At 50.5% G+C, this 27,406-nt stretch overlaps 1 protein-coding gene across 4 annotated transcripts in view; it reads left to right on the top strand.

Moving 5' to 3' along the window:
* Window positions 1-26,216, top strand: part of SHROOM4 (shroom family member 4) — a 176,576-nt gene extending 150,360 nt beyond the window's left edge. For all 4 annotated transcript variants that reach the window (XM_029067243.2, XM_029067245.2, XM_029067244.2 and 1 more), the window contains 6 exons: window positions 1,686-2,366; window positions 8,329-8,459; window positions 9,180-9,465; window positions 11,624-11,804; window positions 17,316-17,585; window positions 20,473-26,216. In XM_029067243.2, the coding sequence (XP_028923076.1) occupies window positions 1,686-2,366; window positions 8,329-8,459; window positions 9,180-9,465; window positions 11,624-11,804; window positions 17,316-17,585; window positions 20,473-20,742 (1,819 nt within the window). In that variant the 3' untranslated portion in view covers window positions 20,743-26,216. The remainder of the gene's footprint in view (window positions 1-1,685; window positions 2,367-8,328; window positions 8,460-9,179; window positions 9,466-11,623; window positions 11,805-17,315; window positions 17,586-20,472) is intronic.
* The last annotated feature ends 1,190 nt before the right edge of the window (window positions 26,217-27,406 follow it).

The following is a 27,406-nucleotide window of genomic DNA, read 5'->3' as shown; positions in this document are numbered from 1 at the left end:
GGGGGTGGTTACCAGGCGATCAGGTTGTCCCACGTGGGCTCAAAGTTTTTAATCCCCAGTTTACAGATGAGATAACTGAGGCACAGAGAAGTTAAGCGACTTGCCCAAAGTCACACAGCTGGCAAGTGGCGAAGCCGGGATTCGAACCCATCAACTCTAACTCCCAAGCCCCGGGCTCTTTCCATTGAGCCACGCTGTTTCTCTAGCAGCTTAGTACAGTGCCTGGCACATAGTAAGTGCTTAACAAATACCATAATTATCATTATTATTATTAAGTGGAGAGGTGTCGGCGAGGGAAAGGAAAGGGAGGAATGTGTTCACCAACCTGATTCGGTGAGACCAGACTAGCACCCACTTGGGTGGCATCCACAAGGGAAAGCGCCATCTTGCCTGCTACTTTTTGCCCACCCTCCTTGCCTCTTGGCAGCTTAAACTGAGTCCCACCTGGCTCAGGCCTTTCTCCCTGAGAGAGATTTACACGCTGCACACAACACTTCCAGCTCCCCCAGACTCTGGAATGTGGGTTCCAGCGCTTAGAACAGTGATTGGCACATAGTAAGTGCTTAACAAATGCCATCATTATTATTATTACTATTCTGTGGGCTTTGACTAAACCATGGGACTTGCCCCACAGGGCTCCTTCCACTTCGTGACCCGCCCGAAGCGATTCAACCTAATGGAAAGAGCACAGGCCTAGGAGTCAGTAGACTTGGGTTCCAATCTTGCCTCTGCCACTTACCTTCTTTGCAACCTTGGACGAGTAACTTGGATGAGTCTGGGCCTCAGTTTCTCAGTCTGTAATGTGGGGACGAATCAACCTCTGGGCGGGGGAGGCTCTCTGGGGTACAGATGAGTAGTGACCTCTCGATGCCGTGACCTCTGGCTAAGTGGGGAAGTGCTGAATGCCTGGGGTCACAGGCTGCTCTCTCTCCCAGTGGCTGACAGAGTTGAAGTGTCTGCCCGCCAGTGCCCCTTCTCTCCGCCCCCCAGGGTCCCCTCCCCATCGGCCTCGGGCTGGCTCCATGGGAAACTCCCATCTTATGGGGCCAATATGCCCAGGACTGGCCCTTGTGCAGCCCTTGGAGGGCCGAGACCTGGGCGAGATGACGAAGGGAGACAGAGTCAGACGGCTTTGGGTTCGGGGTCTAACCCTGGGGACTTCCTCGACAGCAGGCTTAGCGTGATCTGATCCGAGTGCTGGTGGGGTGGGGGAGAGCTTGGGGGAGGGAGGGCCAGAGACCGTCCAGCTGGACTGAGTCCCACTAACAATATGTCTATTATTATTTTGAAAAAAATATCCCCAGTCTCCATGGAGACTATTGAATGCTTATTCTGTCTGATGACTTAATTGAGCCCCTGGAATTTCCGGCTACCGGGCAGGGGCAGGGGCAGGCGGGTGGTTCTGAGTGGGCCTCCTGATCGCCCCTGGCAGGAAACCCCCTCTCCCCCGGCTCCCCAGCTCTCCCCGCCCCCGGCCTGGTCAGGTGGCCGGTTTAACACTTCAGAAACCGACGGCTCGGAGGCGGCCTTTTCAAATTGCACCTCGCCCGTCCCGGGCATCCGTGGCCGCGGGCACGTGGGCACCCGCCCCGCCAGCGGCCCTTGGATGGGGAGCACGCAGGGAGGGGGTCACGGGACTCCCGGGATGTGTGTCTCCTCAACCCGCCCCCTCTGCTCTCTTCCAGCGAGTTGGCGCGCTGGAACGTCGGCTGTTCGAGGGGAGGCCCTTTCCGCTCCTACTCTGAGAACGCCGAGCAGGAATGGGCCACGTGCTACCGGGCGGCCTCCTCCCTGGACCTGTCACGTGACTACGACCGGCCCGGCGGCTGGACCCCGGAAAGCGGCGGGCCGTGCGAAGAAGGCGGCCGTGGGGCCCCGCCATCCCTCCCGCTCCGGGGCCGGGCCTTCTCCGAGAGCCAGCTCAGCTTGGAGGCCCCCGGCGCTCGAGGCAGGGAGCGGAGGGACCTCCTGGCCAAGGTGGACGAGAGCCGGCCGGATCCCCACCCCGGGGCGAGGAAGAAGGGGCCCCCGCCACCCCGTCCGCCGCCCCCAAACTGGGAGAAGTTCCGCGGCCGTCGCCTCGTCAGCGGTCACATCGGCGGTGGCCCGGAGCCGTCGAGGGCGCGGACGCCGGAGGTGGCCCTGGGGCGACCCCACCCAGAGTCTCAGGGCCCGATGGCCGCCGCCAGGCAGCGGTCTCACAGCCTCCCACTGGAGCAGCTCCCTACTGCCCAACCCCCGGAACATCCCCCCACCGGGAACGGGCTCCTGCCGGACCAGCCCGCCCCACGGTACTACTATCACGGGGGCTTCCGCAGAGCCCCGGAGCGGCCTGGCCCAGAACCACCCACCGTGGAGACCGTCAGGCAAGTGTCCCCGCTGGCTCCTGGCCCCCAGGGATGGTAATAATAATAATAATAATAATGATACTTGTTATTCACCCACCGTTTGCCAGGCACTGTTCTAAGTGCTGGGGTCGATGATGATAGTAATAATAAAACGGTATCTGTAAAGAGCTTCCTGTGTGGCAGGCACTGTACTAAGTGTTGAGGTGGATACAAGCAAATCGAGTTGGACACAGTCCCTGTTCCACCTGGGGCTCACAGTCTCAATCCCCATTTGTAAAATGAGGACAGTAAGATGAGGGAACTGAGGCCCAGAAGAGTGAAGCTCCCACAGCAGACAAGTGGCTGAGGCGGGATTAGAACTCATGGCTTTCTGACTCCCAGGCCTATGCTCTGTCCGCTGTGCCATAATAGTATTTGTTAAATACTACGTGCCGGTCACTGAACGAAGCACTGGGGTGGATATAAGCAGATCAGGCTGGACGCAGTAACTGTCCCACTTGGGGCTCACAGTCTCAATCCCCATTTTAAAGATCAGGTACCTGAGATGAAGTGAAGTGACTTGCCCAGGGTCACACAGCAGACTAGTGGCGGAGCCAGAGTTAGAATTCATGACCTTCTGACTCCCGGGCCCGTGCTCTGTCCACTATGCCATGCTGTTTCTGCAGTATCCCTATGACTCCTGGCCCCCAGAGGCGGTAATAATAATAATGATAATAATGGTACTTGTTAAGCACTCACTGTGTGCCAAGCCCTGTTCTAAATACTGGGGTAGATACAAGTTAATCAGGTTGGACACAGTCCCTGTTCCACCTGGGGCTCACACTCTTAATCCCCATTTTACAGATGAGGGAACTGAGGCCCAGAGAAGTGATGTGACTCATGATCACACAGCAGACTTGTGGCAGAGGCAGGATTAGAATGCAGGTCCTTCTGACTCAGGGTATACAACACTCAACAAAGACCCGTGGGGTCAGGGGTAGGGGCCGGGGCTCCTTCAGTCCCACCTTCTGCCTTTTCATCAGTGAGGAACCGTGTGTCGTTAGCGGAAAGAGCTCAGGCTTGGGAGTCAGAAGACTCCCACGGGGTCTTGGGGGATTCTCATCATGGCTCGGCCGCTTGTCTGCCATGTGACTTTGGGCAAGTCGCTTCACTTCTCTGTGCCTCAATTTCCTCATCTCTAAAGTGGGGATTCAATTCCGGCTCCCCCCTCTTCATTTAGACGTGGGGGGTCCCATGTGGGACAGAGACTGTCCAACCTCATTAACTTGTCTCTACCCCAGTGCTTAGAACAGTGCTTGACACAAAGTGAGCACTTAATAAAGACCGTAATTATTCTTCCATCAACCACTGGTATTTATTGAGCACTTACTCTGTGCGGAGCACTAAGCACTAAGTGCTTGGGAAAGTACCACGCGAGAATTAGCAGACACCTTCCTTGCTCATAATGAGCTTACAATCTAGAGGGGGAGATAGATGTTAATATAAATAATAATGTTGATATTTGTTAAGCGCTTATTATGTGCAGAGCGCTGTTCTAAGTTCTGGGGCAGATACAGGGTAATCAGATTGTCCCACGTGAGGCTCACAGTCTTAATCCCCATTTTACAGATGAGGTAACTGAGGCACAGAGAAGTGAAGTGACTTGCCCACAGTCACACAGCTGACAAGTGGCGGAGCCGGGATTCGAACCCATGACCCCTGACTCCCAAGCCCGTGATTTTTCCACTGAGCCACGCTGCTTCCCATAAGTAATTTACAATATAGAATTGAAAGATACGTTCATAAGCACTGTGGGGTTGAGGGTGGGGCGAATATCAAATGCCATCCAAGTGCACAAATCCACAAGTCTCAGAGGGGACATCTGGATAAGAACCAGGGACCTCTCGATAATTATTCATGTAATTATTAACTTCCCTGTTGGCTTCAGCATCCCAAAACCCCAGGCGCCTGAGGTAAGTTTGCCTTCCTTCCTTCAGGAGAGGGGGCCCACCCATCCTGGCTTGAAGACAAGTACAGCTTGTAGCACTCTAAGGCTCGGGGCATGTATTCAGATAAATATTTTCTTTCCAACATTTTACATTAGGGGAGTCTGAGCCTTGTTGCTATTTGATTTCCATCTATTTTATTGTTTCTCTTTATTGACTTAAGCTAGTCTCCGGTGAATTGATCTTCAGTTCAGCCTGACGTGGGCGGACAGGATTTGCTAGCAGAGGTCGGTCCCGTTAGGAATGAGTTCAAAAGACTTTTGTCTCCCGCGACTGAAGTGTTTTCACCCAAACCTCCCGATTCCTGTTCTTCCCCTTCAGTCGGCGGAGGGCCGACTCTCCCCTCTCCTGATTGGGTTCTGCTTTTATCACTTTTCCCTCTCTCCCCGAGCATGAGGTGCTTTATTTAAAAAATAAAATAAAAAACCCTGGGATGCGTCAGCCTCTTCTCTGTTTTCCAGAGAAGGGGCTTGGGCCCAAAGAATTTGAGGGTACCGCCTGTGGGTTGCACCCCGAGTCACTGGGCAGGGTCGGTTGCAGACGGTCTCTGTTAACCGGGGTTGAAGAGGGAATGTCAGGTTGTGATCTTCCCTCCACAACTCTGGGCAACCATGAATGACCGTTGACCCTTTGGCTGTGACATTTGCCAAAACAATCCATCATCAATCAGTGTGGTGTTTATCGTGCACGTGCTGTGTGCAGGATACTGTAGTAAGTGCTTGGGAGAGAACAATGAGACAGAATTGGTGACACATTCCCTACTCACAGGGAGCTTACAGTCTACAGGAGAGTGAAAAGTGAAAAGCCCAGTATGCTAAGATGCCTCCCTAAACCAGTCATGATGCTGATTGTTTAAGGGTATGCCAACCTGTTGCCCATCCACCTCTGCATCAAACAAAAACTCCTCACCACTGACTTTAAAGCAGTCCACCACCTTGTACCCTCCTACCTCACTTCACTTCTCTCCTTCTACAACCCAGCCCCCACACTTTACTTGTCTGGTGCTAACCTTCTCATTGTGCCTCCATCTCACCTATCTCACCACTGACCCATAGCCCGCTTCCTGCCTCTAGCCTGGGATGCCCTCCCTTCTCAAATCCAACAGACAACGATTCTCCCCACCCTTCAAAACCTCACTGAAGGCCCATCTCCTCCAAGAGGCCTTCCCAGACTAAGCCCCACCTCTCCTCATCTCCCACTCCCTTCTGCGTCACCCTGACTTGTTCTCTTTGCTCTTCCCCCCATCCCAGCCCCACAGCACTTATGTACGTATCTGTCATTTTATTTATATGTATTCATGTCTGTCTCCCCTCCTCTAGACTGTAGGCTCGTTGTGGGCAGGGAATGTGTCTGTTGATTGTTGTATTGTACTTTACCAAGCACTTAGTACAGTGCTCTGCACAGGGTGCAGCCCTCAATAAATGTGATTGAATGAATGAATTCGTACCCCATGCCTGGATCAGCCCATAGCAAGCCTTTGGTAGCAGGAAGGAGGGGTTCTATTCTAGGTCTGGTGTAGCTTCCATTCATTCAGTCGTATTTATTGAGCACTTACTGTGTGCAGAACACTGTACTAAGCGCTTAGCACTCCCAGATTGGAGACCTCATCCTGGGAGGTCTCCCGACATCCAAGATTTTCTTTTATATGGTATTTGTTAAGCGCTTAATATGTGTCAAACACTGTTCTAAGTGCTGGGGTTGGTACAAGTTAATTAGGTGGGACCCAGTCCCTATCCTGCCCAGGGCTAACAGTCATCCATCTGGTGCCAAAAAAAAGCTTCTAGAGATGTCACTCAATCAGTGGTATCTACTTTGGGCAGAGCACTGTACTAAGAGTTTGAGAGAGTACAGTGAAGTTGGTAGTCACTATCACTGCCCTCAAGGAGTTTGCAGCCTAACTGGGGAAATGGCCATTAAAATAATTTACAAGTAAGGGAAGGTCCTATCCTCCCTCCGCTTACACTTTGAGCCCCACTCAGGACAGAGACTGAGTCCAATCTAATTTACTCATGTGCTTACCCCAGCGCTTACAACAGTGTTTGACACACAGTAAGCACTGAATGCCATTTTTTAAAAAAAGTCCTCTGACTCCCAGGCCCGTGTTCTTTCCACACGGCTACGTTTCTTCCCGGGAATGATCCTAGAGGGGAGATGATATGGAGATGATATCTCACTCCTCCAAATGGACCCTTATGATTCCCCAGTTCAGTGTCCCTGATCACTGGGGAGTGTGGGATGACAGTGTTCCTTCTCTCTGCCTCTGATCCACCTCCGACTCCTTCTCATCCACTTCTGTGTCCTTGTCTAGGCTTCTGAAGAAAGCCAGTGTCCCTGGGTACCTCTTAACTAGCTCTGCAGATAAGACAGAATGAGGAGGACATGGAAAGGAAAATATCGTTCTTAACACAGCCCAGTTTAGGGCTGCAGGAGCCAACAGCAATATTTTTGAACAACGTATGGGCTGGATGGTTAAGCAATTGCTGAAATTTGAAGTGATTTAGTCACTCAAGTTGACTCCCGAGAAAGCCGTGCGTCCTTTAGGAATTAGGAGTTGAGACTTTACTTCTCACTGGCTTGCTGGGTGGATCCTGACATAATTACTGGACTACTGCATATCTCTGCTTTCTCTCACATATCCTGGAGTTCATCTCCTCCCTGAGAGGGACAGGTAACATGGCCTAGTGAAGAGAGCATGGCCTGGGAGTCAGAAGGATCTGAGTTCTAATGCTGGCTCTGCCAATTGCTTGCTGTGTGACCTTGGGCAAGTCACTTCACTTCTCTGTGCCTCAGCTTCCTCAACTGTAAAATGGGTCCTCCTACTTAGGCTGAAAATCCCATGTGGGACAGGGACTGCGTCTGACCTAATTCATCTGTACCTACCCCAGCACTTGACAGTAAGCACTTAGCAGATATTATAAAAAGGTCGACTCAGAGTTTTGAAAAGGTCAAAATACTTGCCGTGACTAAAGCATAGAGAAGTGAAGTGACTTGCTCAAGATCCCACAGCAGACAAGTGGTAGAGCCACTATTAGAACCCAGGTCCTCTGACTCCCAGGCCCGTGCTCTTTCCTCTAGACACCGCTGTTCAGGGAAGCAAGGTGCGTTTCGATTAAAGGGAAACTGAACTGCAGCCTTTTTCTAAGTGAGACGTGTATTTCAGTTTTGAAACAAATTACAGAAGCTATAAGTGCTTTGAAGCAGAACTCATAAACCTTTCCCAAACTAGTATTTGCACATGCCAGAGTGCTTGAGACAAGTGCTCTCTGGTCTCCTCCTTTAAGGTGGAAATTCTTTCCTAGCCGGGACCAGAAAGATGTACCGTGCATGGTGGCACGGGGACTGGGTGACTGCAGTTTGTTTGGTGCCTGGGGAATTGTAGCCTTTGTAACATCTGGATTAGGCCCAGGTGGAGAGAGGGCATTAGTGGAACAGGATACTGTTGGTTTCTGGGGTTGTAACTTCAGTCAGAATGTAACCAGGTATCAGTTGGCCGTGCTAACAGCGAGGAAGCTGAAATGGAAACCAGACACCTCAGAACTTCACATCGATCCTTGATTTCGAAGTCTTCTGCCCAGGAGTTGCCAGTGAGGAGTGAACCTGACATAGGAATTTGACCTTAGGTCTCTTCCCCCTGGGCCCTGCTAGATGGATATCCGAAAATAATCAGAGGCTGGGCAGCAAGATAGAGGGGGGACCTAAAGGGATGTTTAATAACTGGGGCATTTGTTAAGCTCTTATTTTGTGCCAGGCTCTGCAGTAGTTACAAGATAATCAGATGGGACACAGTCCCTGTCCCACAGGGGGCTCCCACTCTAGGCGGGAGAAAGGTTATTGAATCCCCATTGTACAGCTGAGGAAACAGAGGCACTGAGAAGCTAAATGACTTTGCCAGGGTCACACCATGGGCAAGTGGCGGAGCCTGGAACGGAGTGGTTAATCCCCAGGCTGAATCGCCGAAAGCTAATATTTCCTTTTTCTCCCTTCTCTTCCGAAAGACCCGAAGCATTAGTCAAGGAAGAGCCGAGAAACGAAACCAGCTGGGCCCAGACCTTGCTCCCTCAGGAGGTTCAGTATCGCCCACTGCAGTGGAGCCCTGAGCCGCAGCGACTCAGCCCCTCCAGCCTCCGTGAGTTCAGTCTCCACCCATGGTTTGCTGCCGGGGCCCGGGAGGATGTCGGATCCTAGGAGGGGAAGGAGGAGGGAGCAGGAGGTGGTGGACAAGATGTGGAAGAGGAGGAGGTGGTGGGGATGGACGAAGTGGAGGGGGTAGAGAAGGAGGGGGAAGAGGAGGTAGGTGGAAGAGGAGATGGGGAGGAGAGGGAAGAAGAGGAGGTGGTGGATAAAGGTGGAGGAGGAGGAAGAAGAGGTGGTGGAGAAAGGTGGAGGAGGAGGAAGAGGAGGTGGTGGAGAAAGGTGGAGGCGGTGGTGGAGAAAGATGGAGGAGGTGGGGGAGAAAGGTGGAGGAGGTGGAGAAAGGAGGAGGAGGAAGAGGTAGTGGAGGTGGAAAAGGAAGAGGAGATGGAGGAGATGGGGGAGAAGGAAGAAGAGGTGGTGGAAAAGGTGGAGGAGGTGGAAGAAGAGGAGGTCGTGGAGAGAGGTGGAGGAGGAGGAGGAAGAGGTAGTGGCGGTGGAAAACAAAGAGGAGGTGGAGGAGAAGATGGTGGAGGAGGGGGAAGAAGAGGTGGTGGAGAAAGGTGGAAGAGGAGGAGGTGGTGGAGAAGAAGAGGTGGTGGAAGGGGGGGAGTGTGTGTGTGTGTATGTGTGTGTGTGTGTGAGAGAGAGAGAGAGAGAGAGAGAGAGAGAGAGAGAGAGAAAGCACGCCCTTGCTTCCTCCCTCCTTGTGCAGCTCCCGAGGAGAACGGGTCCAGCCAGGACAGCGCAGAGGTGGAGAGCTGCCTCCTGGCCCTGGGCTGCCGATCCTCCCCAGCCCGCATGACCTCAGAGGAGCTGATGAGAGATGTGGTGGGCAGAGACAGGACTCTAGCGGGCGTCCTGAGCCCGGCTTCCGGCATGGTGACGGCCGCGGAGGTCATGGGTGACCTCTTCTCCCCGGGCGGCCAGCACAAGTGGAAAGGCCACTTTCAGCAGGACTGCCAGTTGGAGAGGAGGAGCGAAGAGGTGGCTCAGGAAAGGTAAGGAGCTGGGGCTGCGGGGAAGGGGGTCTGCTGGGGGCTCCCGTCCTCCCCCAACCCGGCCCTCTGGATCCTCGAAGTAAGCTCCTTGATGGCAAGGAATGTGTCTGCTAATCCTGTTGGATTGTGCTCTCCCAAGCACTTAGTACAGTGCTCCGCACATAGCGAGGACTCAGGCAGCGTGGCCCAGTGGATAGAGCCCGGGCCTGGGGGTCCGAAGGACCCGGGTTCCGATGCCGGTTCCGCCGTCTGTCTGCTGTGTGATCTTGGGCGAGTCACGTAACATCTCTGTGCCTCAGTTACCTCGTCTGTAAAATGGGGATTAAGAATGTGAGCCCCACGTGGGGCAGGGACAGTGTCCAACCCGATTAACTTGTATCTACCTCAGTGCTCAGAACGGTTCTTGGCGGCAGTGTAGCTTAGTGGAAAGAGAACGGGCTTGGGAGTCAGAGGTCGTGGGTTCTAATCTCTGCTCTGCCACTAGTCTGCTGTGTGACCTTGGGCAAGCCACTAAACTTCTCTGTGCTTCAGTTACCTCATCTGTAAAATGAGGAGGAAGATTGTGAGCCCCGCATGGGACAATCTGATTACTGTGTATCTATCCCAGCATTTAGAACAGTGCTTGGCACATCGTAAGCGCTTAACAAATACCATAATCATTATAAATATAATAACATCATTATTATAAATATAATTGATTGCTTGATTGAAGGCTTGATTGAACTCTCTGGAGAATCTAGATGGGCAGGCATAGGGAACCTAAGGGGATATTTCATCATGCTGTGTGGCCTTGGGCAAGTCACTTGACTTCTTACCTCATCTGTAAAATGGGGATTAAGACTGAGTCCTCTGTGAGACAGGGACTATATCAAGTACAGTGCCTAGCACATAGTAAGTGCTTAGTACAGTGCCTAGAACATAGTACGTGCTTAAATACCTTTACTATTATTATTATTACTGTGTGTAAGACATCGTTCTAAGCACTTGGGAGAGTACAGCATAACAGAGCTGGTAGACACGTTCCCTGCCTACAAAGAGCGTATTATCTACAGGATCCCTGAACTCCAGTCCTTTTAGGGCTTGAGGGAAACCTGAATTACAGGGGGTCATGCACCAGTGCTATAAGCCTCATCTGAGCCCCTCTGAGGCTCACCCCAACTGGCCTGGCGAAAGGGTTTTTCTATCTGGAGGCATTAGAGAAGCAGCGCAGCTTAGTGGAAAGTGCACAGGCCTGGGAGACAGAGGACCTGGGTTCTCATCCCGGCTCTGCCATTCACCTGCGATGTATCCTTGGGCAAGTCACTTTACCTCTCTGTGCCTCAGTCTCCTCATTTGTAACATGGGGAATAAGCATCTGGTTCTCCCTCCCCCTTAGACTCTGAGCTCCATGTGGAAGAGGGTCAATGTAAGATCTGATGATCTTGTGTCTACCCCAGTGCTTGGCACAGGGAAAGCACTTCACAGGTGGCCCAGTTATTATTGTGGAATTGCAGATGTATGCCATGTTTTTTCAAATTCACTTCTAAATGCAATCCCTGTCCAACAGACAAAGAAAAGGCAGTAATGAAGATGAGATGATTCAACACAAGTTAAAAACTCTCATCTCTTTATGGGCTTCTCGCTCTTTCCCTTTATGTGGCTTCTTCTTGGCAGTGATCTAGCGTGTTTGTCAAAAAGTGCTTTCCAGTCCCATTCATTAATGACTAATAATATTAATAATAGTGATAATAATTTTGGTATTATTACTATTATTATGGGCCAAGCTCGGTACTAAGCATTGAGGTAGATGAAAGATAATCAGGTCCCACGATCTAAGTAGAAGGGAGAACAGGTATTGAATCCCCTTTTTACAGATGAGGAACCTGAGGTCCAGAGAAGTGAAGTGACTTGCCCAAGGTCACGCAGCAGGTAAGTGGTGGAGCTGGGATTAGAACTCAGGTGCCATGAGTCCCAAGCCCATGCTCCTTTCACTAGACCATTCTGCTTCTCCTCCTTCCCTGACTTCCCACTGGAGGGAAGGATGGGAGGCAAGAGGGGAGACATCCGAGGACCAGGACGGGGCCTCGGTTGGAATCCCTCGTCCCTGGATCCCGGGGGTGTTTTCGGCAAAGGGGTGAGGAGTGGAAACATTCTAGGAATGTCTGCTTGTGCTTCCCAGACAGGAGTTTCAGCCCATCTCACCTCCCCCAGGCGGTTCTGGGAGCCCCACCTCGTATTCTGCTTATTACAACACCTCGGCTGGGAAAGCAGAGTTGCTGATCAAGATGAAGGAGTTGCCCGAAGTGGCTGAAGCTTGTGCGGAAGAGGAAGAAGTTGACCATGAGCTGGCTCAAAAGAAGGTAGGGTACTGAGCATAGAGCACAGTATGGAGCACTCGGAGGAGTGTGCCAGGAGCAGCACTCATGTTTCCCACTCTCGAGGAGCTTACGATCTAGTGAAGGAGGTAAAGTAACAATAATAATGATATTTGTTAAGAGCTTACTATGTGCCAGGCACTGTATTAAGTGCTGGGGTGGATGCAAGCACATCAGGTTGGATATAATCCCCTGGAGGATTTAATCCCCATTTTACAGATGAGGTAACTGAGGCACAAAGAATTAAGTGACTTGCCCAAGGTCACAGGGCAGGCAGGTGGCAGAGCCGAGGTTAGAACCTAGCTCTCTTGACTCCCAGGCCCATGCTCTTTCCGCTAGACCACACTGCTCCTCAAATTCATACTTATGGAAAAGCTAGACACTGTTTATCTCTCTCGGGAAGTCAATAGCATGAAGGGAATTGTTAATAGATCGGAGTAAAGAGCAGGCGTCTCCCCCACTAAACTGTAAACTCTGCGCAGGAAACGTGAATGCTAATTCTGTTGTACTGTACTATCCCAAGCACTTAGTACAGTGCTCTGCAGATAGTAAGTTCTCAGTAAATAGCATCGATGATGATAATGATGATGATATGTGATGACATGACATTTTAAGCACATTCTATTCATTTTTCCTGATGCAAAATATAAAGCAACACCTGGATAGATACCAGGTTTCTCAAAATCAGAAAAAATGTAAAGACTGCTCCTCTTATTATCGCTAAACACTGTATTGAAAAGCCTTAATCCCAAAACAGAATAACTGCATTTCTAGTGCTTAGAGTTAACAACTACAGTTTTCAAAGTTGGGTAGATGAAGAAAAGTGAAATTTATCACCTGTGGCAATTGCCCTGCTAAATATCCAGCTGAGAACATCGTCATCAATGGCATTTATTGAGCGCTTACTATGTGCAGAGCACTGTATAAATTTGCTTGGGAGAGTACAGTACAACAGAACAGGAAGACACATTTCCTGCCCATAATCAGCTTACTGTCTAGCAGGGAAGAGAGACATTAATATGAATACATAATTTGTAATTTAAGATATGCACATAAATGCTGTGGGGCTGAGAATGGACCAAATAGCAAATGGCCAAAGGTCACAGATCCAAGTGCATAGGTGACAGAGAGGGAGAGGGAGCCGAAGAAGAGAGACCTTAATAAAGGAAGGGCTCTTGGAGGAGATGTTACCATAATAAGCTTTTGAACACCCTCATCTTTTCCAGGTTAATGCATGACTCTGCCCACCTTCAAAAACCCTCCTAAAATCACATCTCTAAGAGACTTTTCCTGACTAAGCCCTCAACTCACTCTCCCCTCCGCACTTGGTTGTGTACCCCTTAAGCACTTTGACATTTATTTATTTTTATTTTTATGGAACTGATTAAATGCTTTCTGGGTGTGGAGCACTGTACTAAGTGTTGGGAAAGAATACACACCCTTGCCCCATAGCTTTTATGTGCATATCCTTATAGTCTACTATTTCTCCTGTCTGTAATTTATTTTAATATATGTCTTCCCCTGTAGACTGAAAGTTCTCTGTGGGCAGGGATCCTGTCTACCAACACTATGGTATTGTATTTTCCCAAACACTTAGTTTAGTTATCTGAATCATCATCATCAGCGACATTTATTGAATGCTTACTATGTGTCGAGCGCTGTACTAAGCTCTTGGGAGAGTACAGTACAAGAGTTGGCCTAACTTTTCCCTACCCACAGTGAACTTACAGTCTAGAGGTGCACAATAAGCACTCTGTAAATACCATTGATCGATTGGTTGATTGTTTCACAGTCCAAGCGGCTGTGTTTTGAACCAATACCAGGTAACACAGCTGTGCAAGAAGCCATTTATTCAGGGAGAAAGAATAACAGTTTAGTAAGAATAGAAGGGAACTGATTTCACTTAACCACACGGCGCGTGAACCACCATAGGGGAAGAAGAATTGGGAAAACATCAAGCGTTTAGTACAGTGCTCTGCATTTCATTCATTCATTCAATCGTATTTATTGAGCGCTTACTGTGTGAATTGGAAAGTACAATTCAGTAACAAAGAGAGACAGTCCCTACCCACAGCAGGCTTAAAGTGTAGAAGGGGGGAGACAGACATCAAAACAAGTAAACAGGCATCAATAGCATCAATGTAAATAAATAGAATTAGAGATATATGCACATCAGAACAAGTAAAACAGGCATTAATATAAATAAATAGAATTATAGATATGTACATATATATACAAGTGCTGTGGGGTGGGGGGATAGAGCAAAGGGAGAGAGTCGGTGAGGTGCGGAGGGAGGGGGAGCTAAGGAAAAAGGGGGGCCTAGTCTGAGAAGGCCTCTTGGAGGAGGTGAGCCTTCAGTAGGGCTTTGAAGGGGAGAAGTGTGATTGTTTGGCAGATCTGAGGAGGGAGGGCATACCAGGCCAGAGGTAGGACTTGGGCCAAGGGTCGAGTTCTGTGTACTCTGCACACAGTAAGCGCTCAATAAATACTATTGAATGAATAAAACCATGAGGGCTGATAAGCCTTTGGTATTTATTTGCAAGAGTTGGGTGTGGAAGAATGTCTTCTATAGGCTTCTCATCTCTCCCATCTAATTATTGTTGTCGCTCTGCCTTTTCTCCCTACCGATCTTTCCTCCTCCCTGTATCAGCCTTTATGATTGCCTAAGTGGCAGAGGCGGGTGGGTGGGAGGTGGTCTGGGCAGCATTATCGTCTTGATTTGTAGGCTATTGGCATCTGATGTGGATTATATCTGACTATTTCTCTGTGGCCTAGATAGTTTCCTTCCAGGGACTAAAGATGGTTTACAAAAAGAGTCCCCCAAATGTCAGGCTAGAAAAACCATGAGAGAAGCAGCATGGTTTGGTAGAAAGAGCACAGGCCTGGGAATCAGAGGACCTGGGTTCTAATCCCAGCTCTGCCACTGTCTGCTTTGGGCGAGTCACTTCACTTCTCTGTGCCTCAGTTCCCTCATCTGCAAAATGGAGATTCAATGCGTTCTCTCTCCTATTTAGATTGGGAGCCTCATGTGAGCCCTGTTGATTTTGTTTGTACCCCAGCGCTTAGTACAGTACTTGGCACATTGTAAGCACTTGACGCAAAACAGTTATTATTATGAATAAGATGATTGTTGAGGAGAAAAGCTTTACCCTGGATTAATTAATTCACAGACTTAGTCCATTAATCAATCATATTTATTGAGTGCCTTCCCTGTGCAGGGCACTGTATTAGTCTTTGGGAGAGTACAGTGAAGTTAGGGCTATAACCTACATCAAGAAAGTTGCAAACTAACAGGGGAGATAAACAGAAGCTTGTATGTTTGAAGAGGGGATACTTATATTTGGGGAGACCCAGACAAGCAGTTTCTCACTAACATTTAATGATATTTTTTAGCCTCCTAGCTCTGCGCTGCCTAGCGCAGAGCCTGCAAGTCAGAAGCATGTGTATTTCCTTTCATTCATTCAGTCATATTTATTGAGCGCTTACTGTGTGCAGAGCACTATACTAAGTGCTTGGGAAAGTACAGTACTACAATAAACAGTGACATTCCCTGCCCACAATGAGATTTCAGTGTAGAGGAGAGGAGACAGACATCAGTACGAAGAAAGAAAATGACAGATATGTACATCAGTGCTCTGAGGCTGGTAGGAGGGGGGAGAGCAAAGGGAGCAAATCAGGTCGACACAGAAGGGAGTGGGGGATGAGGAAAAGTGGGTTTTGGTCTGGGAAGGGGAGGCCTCTTGAAGGAAACATTCATTCAATCGCATTTATTAGGAACTGTGTGCAGAGCACTGTACTAAGTGCTGGGGGAGCAGTTAATTAATTCCTAGGGGAGTGCTCCATAGCTGGGTTTCTGGGATGCCCATGGGAATGGATACCAGGGACACGATCTTTTTTCATGCACTGCCTCTAGACGGTAGGCTCGTTGTGAGCGGAGAATGCGTTATATTGTTATATTGTACTCTCCCAAGTGCTTAATACAGTGCTCTAAACAGATCGTGAGCCCGTTTTTGGGTAGGGATTGTCTCTGTTGCCAAATTGTACTTTCCAAATGCTTAATACAGTGCTCTGCACACAGTAAGCACTCAATAAATAAGATTGAATGAATGAATGAATAAGCGCTCAATAAATAGGATTGACTGCCTATCGGCTGGCAGCTTGGTGGAAGAAACATCTCACAGGGGCAGGGAAGCCTGGAGCACCCCTGACTCTGTGTCTCCGAGCTAAGCTCTTGACTCTAAACTTCTAGACTCTTGACTTCTAGACTGTGAGCCCGTTGTTGGGTAGGGATTGTCTCTCTCTGTTGCCAAATTGTACTTTCCAAGCACTTAGTACAGTGCTTAGCAAACAGTTAGTGCTCAATAAATAGGATTGAATTAATGAATGATTCTGGCATCTGACGACTTTTCCAAACCGTTGGCTTGTCCCCTGCCTCTCAGTAGCCCCTTTCGTACATGCCCGGCGGCAGGGCAAGGCAGGGATCTGAGAGCATCCCCATAAGAACGTTCTTCGTTTCTGCTTCTCCTGGCCATTTCCTTTCCAGAATCTATTCCCGTGGAGGCTTCCACGCCAAACCCCAAACTCAGCAAACAAAAGTGCAAAATGCTAAAATTAGCCCAGAGGTTCTTTGTTTAACTGCCTGTCCTTTATACTTTTTTTTTTTTTATGAACCCCCTGTGGCTCTGTAGGAAGCCCAGACAGAAAAGACTCTCTCTTTAGAGTTTGTGATGGCTTTGGCACATCACTACTGAAAACTCCCAGAGGGAACTACTGCTCTTCTCATGCCAAGGCCTCCGGCCTACCTTGGCATCCTCGAGGATGTTGGTGTGGGTAGCTCCAGGCAGGCCCATGTAGGTTAACTTAGCTCCTTTGGCACTCACATTTAGCAGGGCACAAAATAATAATAATAATAATGGTATTTGTTAAGCGCTTACTCTGTGTCAAGCACTGTTCTAAGCCTTGGGGTAAATAAAAGCTAATCAGGTTGGACACGGTCCCACATGGGCTCACAGTCTTAATCCCCATTTTACAGATGAGGTAACTGAGGCTCAGAGAAGTGAAGTGACTTGCCCAAGGTCACACACCAGACAAGTGGCGGAGCTGGGGTTGGAACCCAGGTCCTTCGGACTCCCAGGCTCGTGCTGTATTCCCTTGGCTTTGCTTGCTTCATCTTCAGAAATGAAGATTTCCCCTCAGTCCTGCCTCAAGGCTGTGGGAAGAGGAGAACCCGGTCAGGGCTGAGGAGTTGGTACTGATTTGCTGTTTCCACTTTACTTGTCTGCATCACACTTGGACTTGCTCAACCTTTAGACCCCTTTCCCTTAAATCCTCATCATCGCCCTAGAGGAGAGCTTTTCCACCAAAGGTTCCCCAAGCAGGGAGCTCCCAGGGTTGCTCCAGATTCCCCCGGCACTGGCGTGAAAAACCCAGATGGTGGCCGCCAGGAAATCCTGCCACTCTCTGATCCTGTCTCCTCGTTCGCGACCACCCCCGTAGGTGCAGCTCATCGAGAGCATCAGCCGGAAGCTGTCCGTGCTCCAGGAGGCCCAGAGGGGCCTTCAGGAGGACATCAGCGCCAACGCCGCCCTGGGCGAGGAAGTGGAGGCGGCCCTCAAGACCGTGTGCAAATCCAACGAGTTCGACAAGTTCCGCCTGTTCATCGGGGACCTGGACAAGGTGGTCAACCTGCTGCTTTCCCTGTCCGGGCGGCTGGCCAGGGTGGAGAACGCCCTCAACAGCCTTGATCCCGAATCCACGCAGGAGAAGGTACGGGCTGGGCTGGGGTGGGGAGGGGAGGTACGGGATAACCAGGGTTGCCAATCTAGTGGGACCAGAATGGGCAGGCTTAAAGAGGAGTTACTATTATTACTATTATAATCTATAATAATTAGTATAGTATTAATTATATGAACACCGGTCATCATCATAATAAACAATAGTGTTTAAGTGTTTACTGTGTGTCAAGCACCATAGCAAGTGCTGGAGATAATCAGGTCTGATTCCATAGCGTGGCCTAGTGGAAAGAACCCAGCCCTGGGAGTCAGAGGACCTGGGTTCTAATCCCAGATCTGCCCCCAACCTGCCGTGTGACTCTGGGGAAGCCACTTCACTTCTCTGTGCCTAAATTCCCTCATCTGCAAAATGGGGCTTTGTTACCTATTCTCCCTCGTACTAGACACTGAGCCCCATGTGGGACCTGATGATCTTAATAATGTTGGTATTTTATTAAGCGCTTACTATGTGCAGAGCACTGTTCTAAGTGCTGGGGTAGATACAGGGTAATCAGGATGTCCCATTTAAGGCTCACATTTAATCCCCATTTTACAGATGAGGTAACTGAGGCACAGAGAAGTAAAGTGACTTGCCCACAGTCACACAGCTGACAAGTGGCAGAGCTGGGAGTCGAACCCATGACCTCTGACTCCGAAGCCCAGGCTCTTTCCACTGAGCCACGCTGCTTCTTGTATCTACTCCAGCACTTAGTACAGTGCTGGGCACATAGTAAATGCCTAAATACCATCACTATTATTGTTATTTAGTAGGAGTAATAATGTTAGTCTATGTTCCTCATCAGGCTCACAGTCAAAGTAGGAGATCAAGTGTATTTAATTCCCATTTTACAGAGGAGGAAACTGAGGAGTTAAGTGACTTTCCTAAAATCACCCAGTAGGCAAGTGGCAGAGCCAGGATTAGAACCCAGGTCCTCTGACTTCCAGGCCCATGCTTGTTCCACTAGGCCACACTACTTCTCCAGCTCCTGGAGCCATCCCGGGCGAGCCAATATAGCAGGGTGTATTCAATCCCCGCGGAGAGTCCACTTGGTACAAAAACCAGTTGAATGTGGAAGTGTGCCTTAAGGGGAAGACGGTCTTTGCCCCAGAACCAGGATCGGGAATTTGGGTAGTGCCAGGTTGGACTGGCCCAAGTAATAGTGTTATTTATAAAGGACTTACTGTGTGCAGGACACTGTATTAAACTCCGGAGAGTACACACGGTGGGAATTAGATATGGACTCTCTCTCCTGGCAGGCGCTCACAGTATAAGGATTTTAAGTGGGGAGAAAGGATTGGAAACACACATCAGGAGTGATGAAACCTTAAAAGACAGTATTCGTTCATTTGATCGTATTTATTGAGCGCTTACCATGTGCAGAGCACTGTACTAAGCCCTTGGGAGAGTACATTATAACAGTAAACAGACACATTCCCTGTCCACAACGAGCAAAGTCACGGAGTTATCCGAGAGAACGTGAGAGCAACTTCTATCCCTGACTCTTTGAGCATGGAGCATGACAGGAGCGGGAACACTTGGGGTCGGGAAGGGAGGTGGCAGTGGGGGAGTGACGGGGGAGGGGTGTTCCGCCTCAGAAAGGGCATTGGAGACAGAGTTGAACTGGGGAGGGGTGAGTTTCCACCACTTCTGTCTGTCTTCCCCCAGTGTTTGCTTTTAAACTCAGCTTCTCTTAAACCTAAAACATCAGCGGATCAAAATGTAGAGGAAACAGAAGCAGTGTGTCCCAGTGGAACGATGACAGTACTTCTGTCTCGTCAGTCTTGCATGTCATCCCTCTGGCAGAACTCCCTCCCTCTTCATATCCAACAGCCCACCTCTCTCCCCACCTTCAAAGCCATCCTAAAATCGCATCTCCTCCAAGAGGCCTTCCCCGACTGCACCCTCATTTCCTCTGCTCTATCTCCCTTCTGACTCACCTCTGCCCTTGGATCTCTACACTTTAGGTACTTAATATTCACCCCACCCTCAGCCCCACAACACTTAGGTAAATATAGATGATTTATTTTAATGTCTGTCTCCCCCTCTAGACTAAGCTCCTTGGGGGCAGGGACTCTATTATGTCATATTCTCCCTGGTGCTTCGTACAGTGTTCTGCACATAATAAGCACTCAATAAATACCACTGATTAATTGAATGATTATGGTCCTGGGAGTCAGGGAATCTGTGTTCTTATCCCAGCTCCTCCTCTTGCCTGCTGTGTGACCTTGGGCAAGTCACTTAACTTCTCTAGGGCTCGGTTTCTCGTCTGTAAAATGGGGATTCATTATTCATATTCATTATCAAGACCAGATGGTCTTCCTCTCCCTTGGTCTGTGAACCCCAGGTGGGACAGGGACTGTGTCTTTTTTGATTGCATCTTTCACAGTGGTTAGCACAGTGCTGGGCACATAGTGCACAGTTAACAAAAACCACTGTCATTAACAACCATAAAATGAGTCCGGTGTGAATCATATTTATTAGGCACCTGATGTGGCTGAGCCCCAAACTAATCAATCAATGGTATTTATTGAGCGCTTACTGTGTGCAGAGCACTGTAGTAAGTGCTTGGAGAGGACAATACAACAATAAACAGGCACATTCTCTGCCCACAACAAGCTTACAGGCTCGCCTCTAATGGCACTTAACTATTTATTTATTTAATATATATACAAATATATATATTTGTAATTTATTTATTTATATTAATGTTCATCTCCCCCTGTAATTCCTTGTGGGCTCTATTGTCATCTCCCAAGTGCTTAGTGCAGTGATCTGCACACAGTAAGCACTCAGTGAATACAGTCACCGGACGGACCTAACACCCTACACTGAAGCGCGGGAGACCAGGGACCAGGCCCTGACCTCTGCCCTTGTCCCACAGCTCACACTGATGGAGAAGAAGCGTCAGCTGACGGAGCAGTTGGAGGACGCCAAGGAGCTGAAAGAGCACGTGGACCGGCGGGAGAAGGCCGTGTTCGGAACGGTGTCCCGCTACCTGCTGCAGGGGCAGCTCCAGGACTATCAGCACTTTGTCAAGATGAAGTCGGCGCTCATCATCGAGCAGCGGGAGCTCGAGGAGAAGATCAAACTCGGGGAGGAGCAGCTCAAGTGTCTCAGGGAGAGCCTCCTGTTGAACCCCAGAGAATACTGAAGGGTGCCCGGCTCCCCGCGGAGACCCCCGCGGCCACGCAAGACCCGCAGGGGCCGCCCGACCCCGGGGGGGAGGGGGGTTGGGGCACGATCCATCGCCTCGAAAACAGGCGCCGGAGAGCCAAGCGAAGCCGGGCCCGGGCCTCCTTCCCTCCCTTAAAACCCCTGCTAATTCTGCACAATCTACCAAGTGCCTCCTTCCCTTCGCTAGGAACCCAAAGGAACCACGAGCACTGTGCCGACGGGTCTGTGGAGACATCCGGCGGGAGGGCCCCGGGCCGGGCCTGGCCCGACACCTCCCTGCTGTAGGGAGACCCCGCCAGGGGCCCGGAGCCTCCGGAAATCATCTTCGGGCCCGAAAGGACCTGTCTCCTGCTTCCGGGAAAGGAGCCCGGATCTGGGATGGACCCGCTGCCACAGTCCAAGCTGCTCGGGGCCCCACGGGGAGGACGTCCAGGTTAATCAGAGACGGCGTCCCCCTGCTTTCCCTGTCCTACACCTCTCCAGCGGCCATCTTCCAGGTGCCGGGTCTGGGCATCTTCTTTCCCTTCCCTCACTGTCTTACCCGCATGGCTGGTTCAGAGGAGCGGCGGCAGCGAGCTTTCCTCTCTCCGCCTGCCGCTCTGTGGCGGCCACGGGTGACTTCCCATTTCAGAACTGGTTGGAGACCTTCTCCATTCTCCCCCCTACACCTTGGGGCACACACTACAGGCCTCTACCAAAGCGGAGGCCGTTTCAGAAACACATCTCATCGGTTTGGGGAGTGGAGGGTTGGGTGGGGGGTGGGCTCGGGCTCTCATTTGTTTGTGTTGTATTTTAAATGTTCTCTCCATTTTTATTTATTTTAATGATTTGATTTTTTTTTTTGTCATTGAAAGAGGAGAGGGGAAGAGGTTGAAAAGATCAACCTAGAGCGAAAGCATTGGCAGCTCTCTGGCTGTGCCAACCTTGGTCTAGACAGCTGGTGCTTAGGCCGATGCCTTCTGCCTGATGTCACTCTCTTATTGGGCTGCTAAGAAAGGAGGGATTTCCTCTAAACTAGAACCTCCCAAACTGTAGACAGATCCTCGGGGCACGTGTGAAGTTGGGCTCTGAGGTTGGGCATTCATACTATAGGCTCGCTTTCCCCCCCACACTTTATTTGTGGCCAAAGAAACCCCCGCCCCCAAAACTGACAAACGTGTAACGAGTTGCCTTTGGAAACCGTTTCATCTCAAAGCTGTACCTCGGCTCGCAGTGGCTGGAGTCGGAAGGAAAGGGTGAGCTTTCTCCTCTGTCCCGGCAGACTTTTTTGCAAACTGATCCGTGTCCTCTAGTAAAGCTGCCATCTTTCCTGTCGCTTCCTTGTGTCTGCAAGGCAGGGAGCTGAAAGTGGATAAGGCTCCACCCCACTTGGGACCAGCTCTTTGGTTCAAATGAGAGAGAGAGAGAGAGAAAGAGAGAGAGAGAGAGAGAGAGAGATCTGCTCTCTGCTGCATTATCTTCCGAGTGACAGTCTGTCATCAGCTCCCGCTGGCAACTGCAACCCCATTTAAAGCCGACGAGTTTCTCTCCCGTAGCTGTCAGTGAAATCTCATCCCAAGTCGGGCAGCTGAGCCTTCCAAGGCAGAAACTGCTCTTCATAAATCTTTTTTTGAGGCTAGAAGACACATTATTTCCAATAGTCCCCCAAACATTACAGACTACTTTATGGGAGAGTGTGGGTGTGGATTTGCACCCTGGTTTCCACCCGAATCCTGGAAGCAAATTAATTTCCTCCTTTCAGTTTGAAAGTAGACACACCCCATGAAATGTCCCGATTGCAGAGGGCCGACGCCTTGCGGGGCTCCAGGGTTTGGGCTATTGTCCCAAGAGCCCCTGGTTTGGGCTGGTTTCTGGTGCATATCCAGGCCGGGTGCCTTGCAAACAGCCTACTCTGCTGCCTGGACCAATTTCGTACCATTCTTCCTCCAGCCCAGTTGCCCTCCTTTTCCCACTGAGCTCGATAGCCTGCACGGGCCCATCTAGGCCCAGAAAAATGCATTCTGAGAGTTCACCTTCTCTTTTCTACCTGTGTTCTTGTAGGAGAAGCGGACGGTTTGTCCCTTAGACTTCTCTAACATGCTTGGACCCAGGGCCCCAAGGGAACAGCCCAAAGAGCGTGCCTTAAATTCACCCAATGGGTGGGAAGCCCCCCGGGGAAAATAACCAACCAAAGAAGACACTAACCTAAGAATCAAACACTATCCAACTTTCAGAGCAACTGTCCTCGATGGGTAAGAGAACCCATCTCCTAATATGGAAAAGCGTTTTATCAGGTGCTTAGCCGGACACTGGATTGGAAGAGAATAGAGACGATTTGGGCTGGACTAGACACTCTGAAACGGTCCCCCTCCCGCATAGAGTCCCCGCCGGCCTCAGCTTTGATCCCGGGAGCGTTCGTTCTCTTCCTTCAGATTGCTGCTGCTGGCGCTGCCGCCAACATCACCCCTTCGGGCGACGATCACGATCCCACCCGGACCTCGAGGCTGGAATTTCCTGCAGCGAATCGCTCGCTCGGATGATGTTGGCGAGGCCTCCCGGCCTTCGGTCCCGGGGGGTTCATCTGGGCGGCCCGGTTCCCGACTCAGTCAAGGAATGTGCCTTCGAGCTGCCGTGTACACTCCACCAGTAACTTCCTTTTCCTCTTCATTGTACTGAAAAACAATAGAAGAAACCCAGTGAGCGGAACCTTCTGCCAGGTTAACCCTCGCTGTGACCCCCAGAGCTGGAGCCCAGGGGCCGGGGGGGAAATCTCTGTCTGGTCCCATCTGGGGTGGCGGTATCCACTTCGGTGGTTGGCCGCTGGTTGAAGTGGGCGAGAGTTGGAAGAATGAGATTAGGATGAGGGAGGGGGAGGATCATGGAGTCACTAATCCACAGCACCACCAGTCCCTGGGATCTTGCTCCTTGAGGCCAACTTCCTCTTCGTCGTAACCTCCGTCTTGGACAAATTCAAGAGGAAAGGGGTGGTTAGTGTGGCCAGGAACGGGAGCCGGCCCTGCTTGCCCCACCCACCCACTCACTTTTCTGTCCTAAACAGCACTTAAGGCGATGTGGAGGACCAGAGAAGCAAGTCCGCTAGTCTGACTCCCAGGTGGAGTCGAGGCCGCCCTGGCCCATTCGCGTTGACCTCTGTTGGCCGTTTGTTATTAAGCTGCCCACTGTCGAAGCCTTCCTTTCCCCATACACCACCTTGCCCCTGACAGCACTGCCTACCTTTCTCTGTCTGAGAGAATCATGGCTGCCCATGCTGCCCGCTGGGGGCATGGCAAAAGGGAGTCAGTGAACAGCTCTCACCCCCAGGGGAGGGCTTTGCTCTCTCAGGAAGCCAGGGTCAGACCCAGAGGAAGGTCTTGTCCAATAAGAAGTTGATGGGGTAGGTGGGGGATGTATTGAAAAGAAGCACTTAAACTCTAACTGGGCAGGCGTCGACCTTCACCCTGCCATCTTGGTTCTCTAAGCAGGCCAGAATGGTGGGATTTGGAGGAAAAAGAAAAGACGTACTGACGCTTAGTGGAAAACCACCAGTGCACCCTCCATTTCCCTTGATGGTGTCCAAAGGTTTCACGACAACTGTCTCTGTCCTGCTGTCCTCTCCTCTCTGCCCCATATTGCCAATGCCTTCCAACAATTCTACTTCCAGGGGCTCCACCGAACTCCATCAACAGGTCACAAGTGGTCGATCCATGATGTACTTATTTTGGCTCCCAACCAAGTGAGCAAAACTTTCCTTCATTCATAGAACAAGGGGAAGTTGAGGTCCAGGCAGGTGGTCTAGGGCCTTTGATCTCGGGGAGGCAGGGACCCAGAGGTGATAGTTCCCTGTGATTGGAACCGAGAATATCGGTGAACCAAGAATATTGGTCCCGCTAACCACCATCATCCAATGAACACTGGAAGAGCTGCTTTTGATAACACTGAAGAGGGAGGAGGAGCTGGAATGATCAAGAGGTGAAGGGCAGAAGGGAGGGTGACTGACCCCTGAAAGGCTAAAGACAAGTCTGGAAGAGGGTGGAGGGACGTGAGGTCCATTTTCTCGCTGCTGGAGCAGGATTGCTGATGAGCTGGGATCCGACTGCCCCCTTCTTGTCTCCTTTCCGATGTATAAAAGGATGAACTCAAACTAGGTGTTGCTTAACAAGGCAGTGTTCTCCCTTCACACTCAGGAATGTGGATGGCAAATCTGAGATCCCCAAGTGTGTGGGGGAATCACCCCCCCACCCCAGGCTCCAAAACTCGGGCCCTCCTTGGTTCGTTCAGCCTGCCAGTCGACTGTTCACAGGGGACTGCGTTTAGACTTTCCGTTGACCCTCCGGGGAGGAGGACAAAGCTGGTATTTTAGCCGGGTTTGTTGTGGTTATGTGAGCCTGGTCAGTGGGCTTGAGCACAGCTGGACAGAAACTCTGAGGTCGGCAGGAGGCTTGAGGCCAGCTCTTGGGGAAAAATCAGACCCGCTCTTCAGGAATCCTACTCCCCGGCACCTCAAATGTGCCCTTTATTATTTCTCGTTAGCCTTTCCCGTTCTGTGCCATTCTCTCTACCTTCCTAGGGTGTTGGGGACTTCGGGATGGAGCCCGTAGAGTTGGAAAGAGACATTGGCTTTAGGAAGGTAGATCGGGGATCAGAAGGGGGAAGGGGTCGACGTGGGTCTGCGAGAGTGAGAGGGATGTTTTTATAACAGCGCTGCCTCATATGCCTGATCTGTGGGAGCTGGAACCTGGTCCCAGGAACCCCATGCGGTTCTTGGAAAGTGGGTGTTTCCTGCCCTCTGTCTTTCTCTGGTTGGTTCAGCGAGGATCTGGAACGTTGTAGTCGGAAATCTGTAAAAGGATAGAGTAGTCTGGTCACCTGGCAGTACCCACCGGACTAGCCCCAGGAAATGCCAAATGCCCAGCGGAATGGCGGGGGAGAACAAAGTTGGGGAGCCTCGGAGGGAGGGACAGAGGAAGGGAGGTCTGGTCAGGGGAGAGGAAGATTCACTTTCCTCTGTGGCATCTGATGACGGGAAAGATCCCGGAGAGGCCCACCTGGAATGCCAATGAGGCTTGGGTCCCCTTTTCATAGTCTTCCCTTCCAGCAGCTGCTGTCTCTCCATTCTGGTGGGTCCAGGTAGCACCAACTTCTCAGATCCTGCAACGCTCACTGGCGTGTTTGCCACCCAGGAATATTCTATGTGCCAATGATATTATTTTTCTAATGGTGTATTATTTGATGCTTTTATATAACATCATTTGGGGCTTCGTAAGTACTAAAGAATTAATGTTCACTGTACAGCATTTTTGGAGCGATTTATTTGATAATGTCAAATTTTTATTTTTCTGAATCTGGAGAGCTGCGCTTGTGTATTTCCTCCTCCCGGTGTGTCTCCGTCGCTCTGCCGCCCCTGGGGTGGCCGGCCTGGGCGAGACAGGGGAAGGAGGCTGAGAACTGCATTAAAAGGTGCTAAAGACCACACGGACTGTATTGTCTTCTGTTTTTTCTGTCTGAGTCGATAGTAACAATGGGAACGTGAGTTAAAACCTGTACTAAGTGCTGGGGTAGACATAAGATGATCTGGATCCACAGTCTGGATCGCACAGTGTCTGAAAACCGGCAGGGGGAGAGAGAAATCAGGTTAGGAAGACTTTCTCTTCCTCCTCTTCTCTTGGTTTCACCCCTTCCTCGCTCTGCTCCTTCCCCATATGGGAAAAAAGGGTCTATCGTATGGTTGGCTAGGAAAAGGGAGGGATCTCAACGCTTGTATCTAAATTCCCCGGGCCCACTGAAGCCTGGGGTTTGGCGATGTCCCCGGCTAAGAGTCCGGAGCATTTAACAGAGTCCGGAGGTCATGAGTTCTAATCCCAGCTCCACCCCTTGTCTGCTGTGTGATCTTGGGCAGGTCACTTCACTTCTCTGGGCCTCAGTTACCTCATCTGGACAGCGGGGATCGGGACTGCGAGCCCCATGTAGAAGAGGGACTGTGTCCAACCCAAGCTGCTTGTATTCACCCCAGCACTTAGTATAGTGCCTGGCACATAGTAAGCACTTAAATGCCTTTATTATTATTATTGTTGAAGGGGGAGGGAGTTGCAGGCAGGTCGGGGAGGGTGTGAGCAAGGGGTGGATGGTGGAGGAGATGAGAATGAGGCCCAGTGAGTAGAGAAAGCAATGAAGCAATTCTGGACTCCTCCTCAAGCGAATGGAATTCTAATTTGCTTGAGTACCAATTTGGAGAAGCTTTTAGGCACATCTCAATTAGCTCACACCACCCTACCTCACCTCACTGATCTACTCCAGTCCAGCCCAGCCCATATGCTCCACTCCTCTGGGTGCCACCGTGCCCCGATCTCGCCACTGACCCCTTTCCCACACCCTCCCCCTAGCCTGGAACTCCCTTCCCTTCCACATATGCCAGACCACCACTCTTTCTCCACCTTCAAAGCATTATTGAGATCACATCTCCTCTAAGAGGCCTTCCCCGATTAAGCCCTCTTTTCCTCGACTCACTTCCCGTCTGTGTCATCTCTCCACTTGGATCTGTGACATTTGATCATTTGATATTCACCTCACCCCCAACCCCACAGCACTTATGTATCTTTAAATCATAGATTACAAATTAAGCATCATGGTGTAGTAGCTAGACCATGGACCTGGGAGTCAGAAGG

This window comes from Ornithorhynchus anatinus, chromosome 6 (genome assembly GCF_004115215.2).
Source record: "Ornithorhynchus anatinus isolate Pmale09 chromosome 6, mOrnAna1.pri.v4, whole genome shotgun sequence".
NCBI classification, from domain to species: Eukaryota; Metazoa; Chordata; class Mammalia; order Monotremata; family Ornithorhynchidae; genus Ornithorhynchus; species Ornithorhynchus anatinus.
Note: the sequence above shows the minus strand (reverse complement) of the source record. Positions and strands in the feature narration are given on the sequence as shown.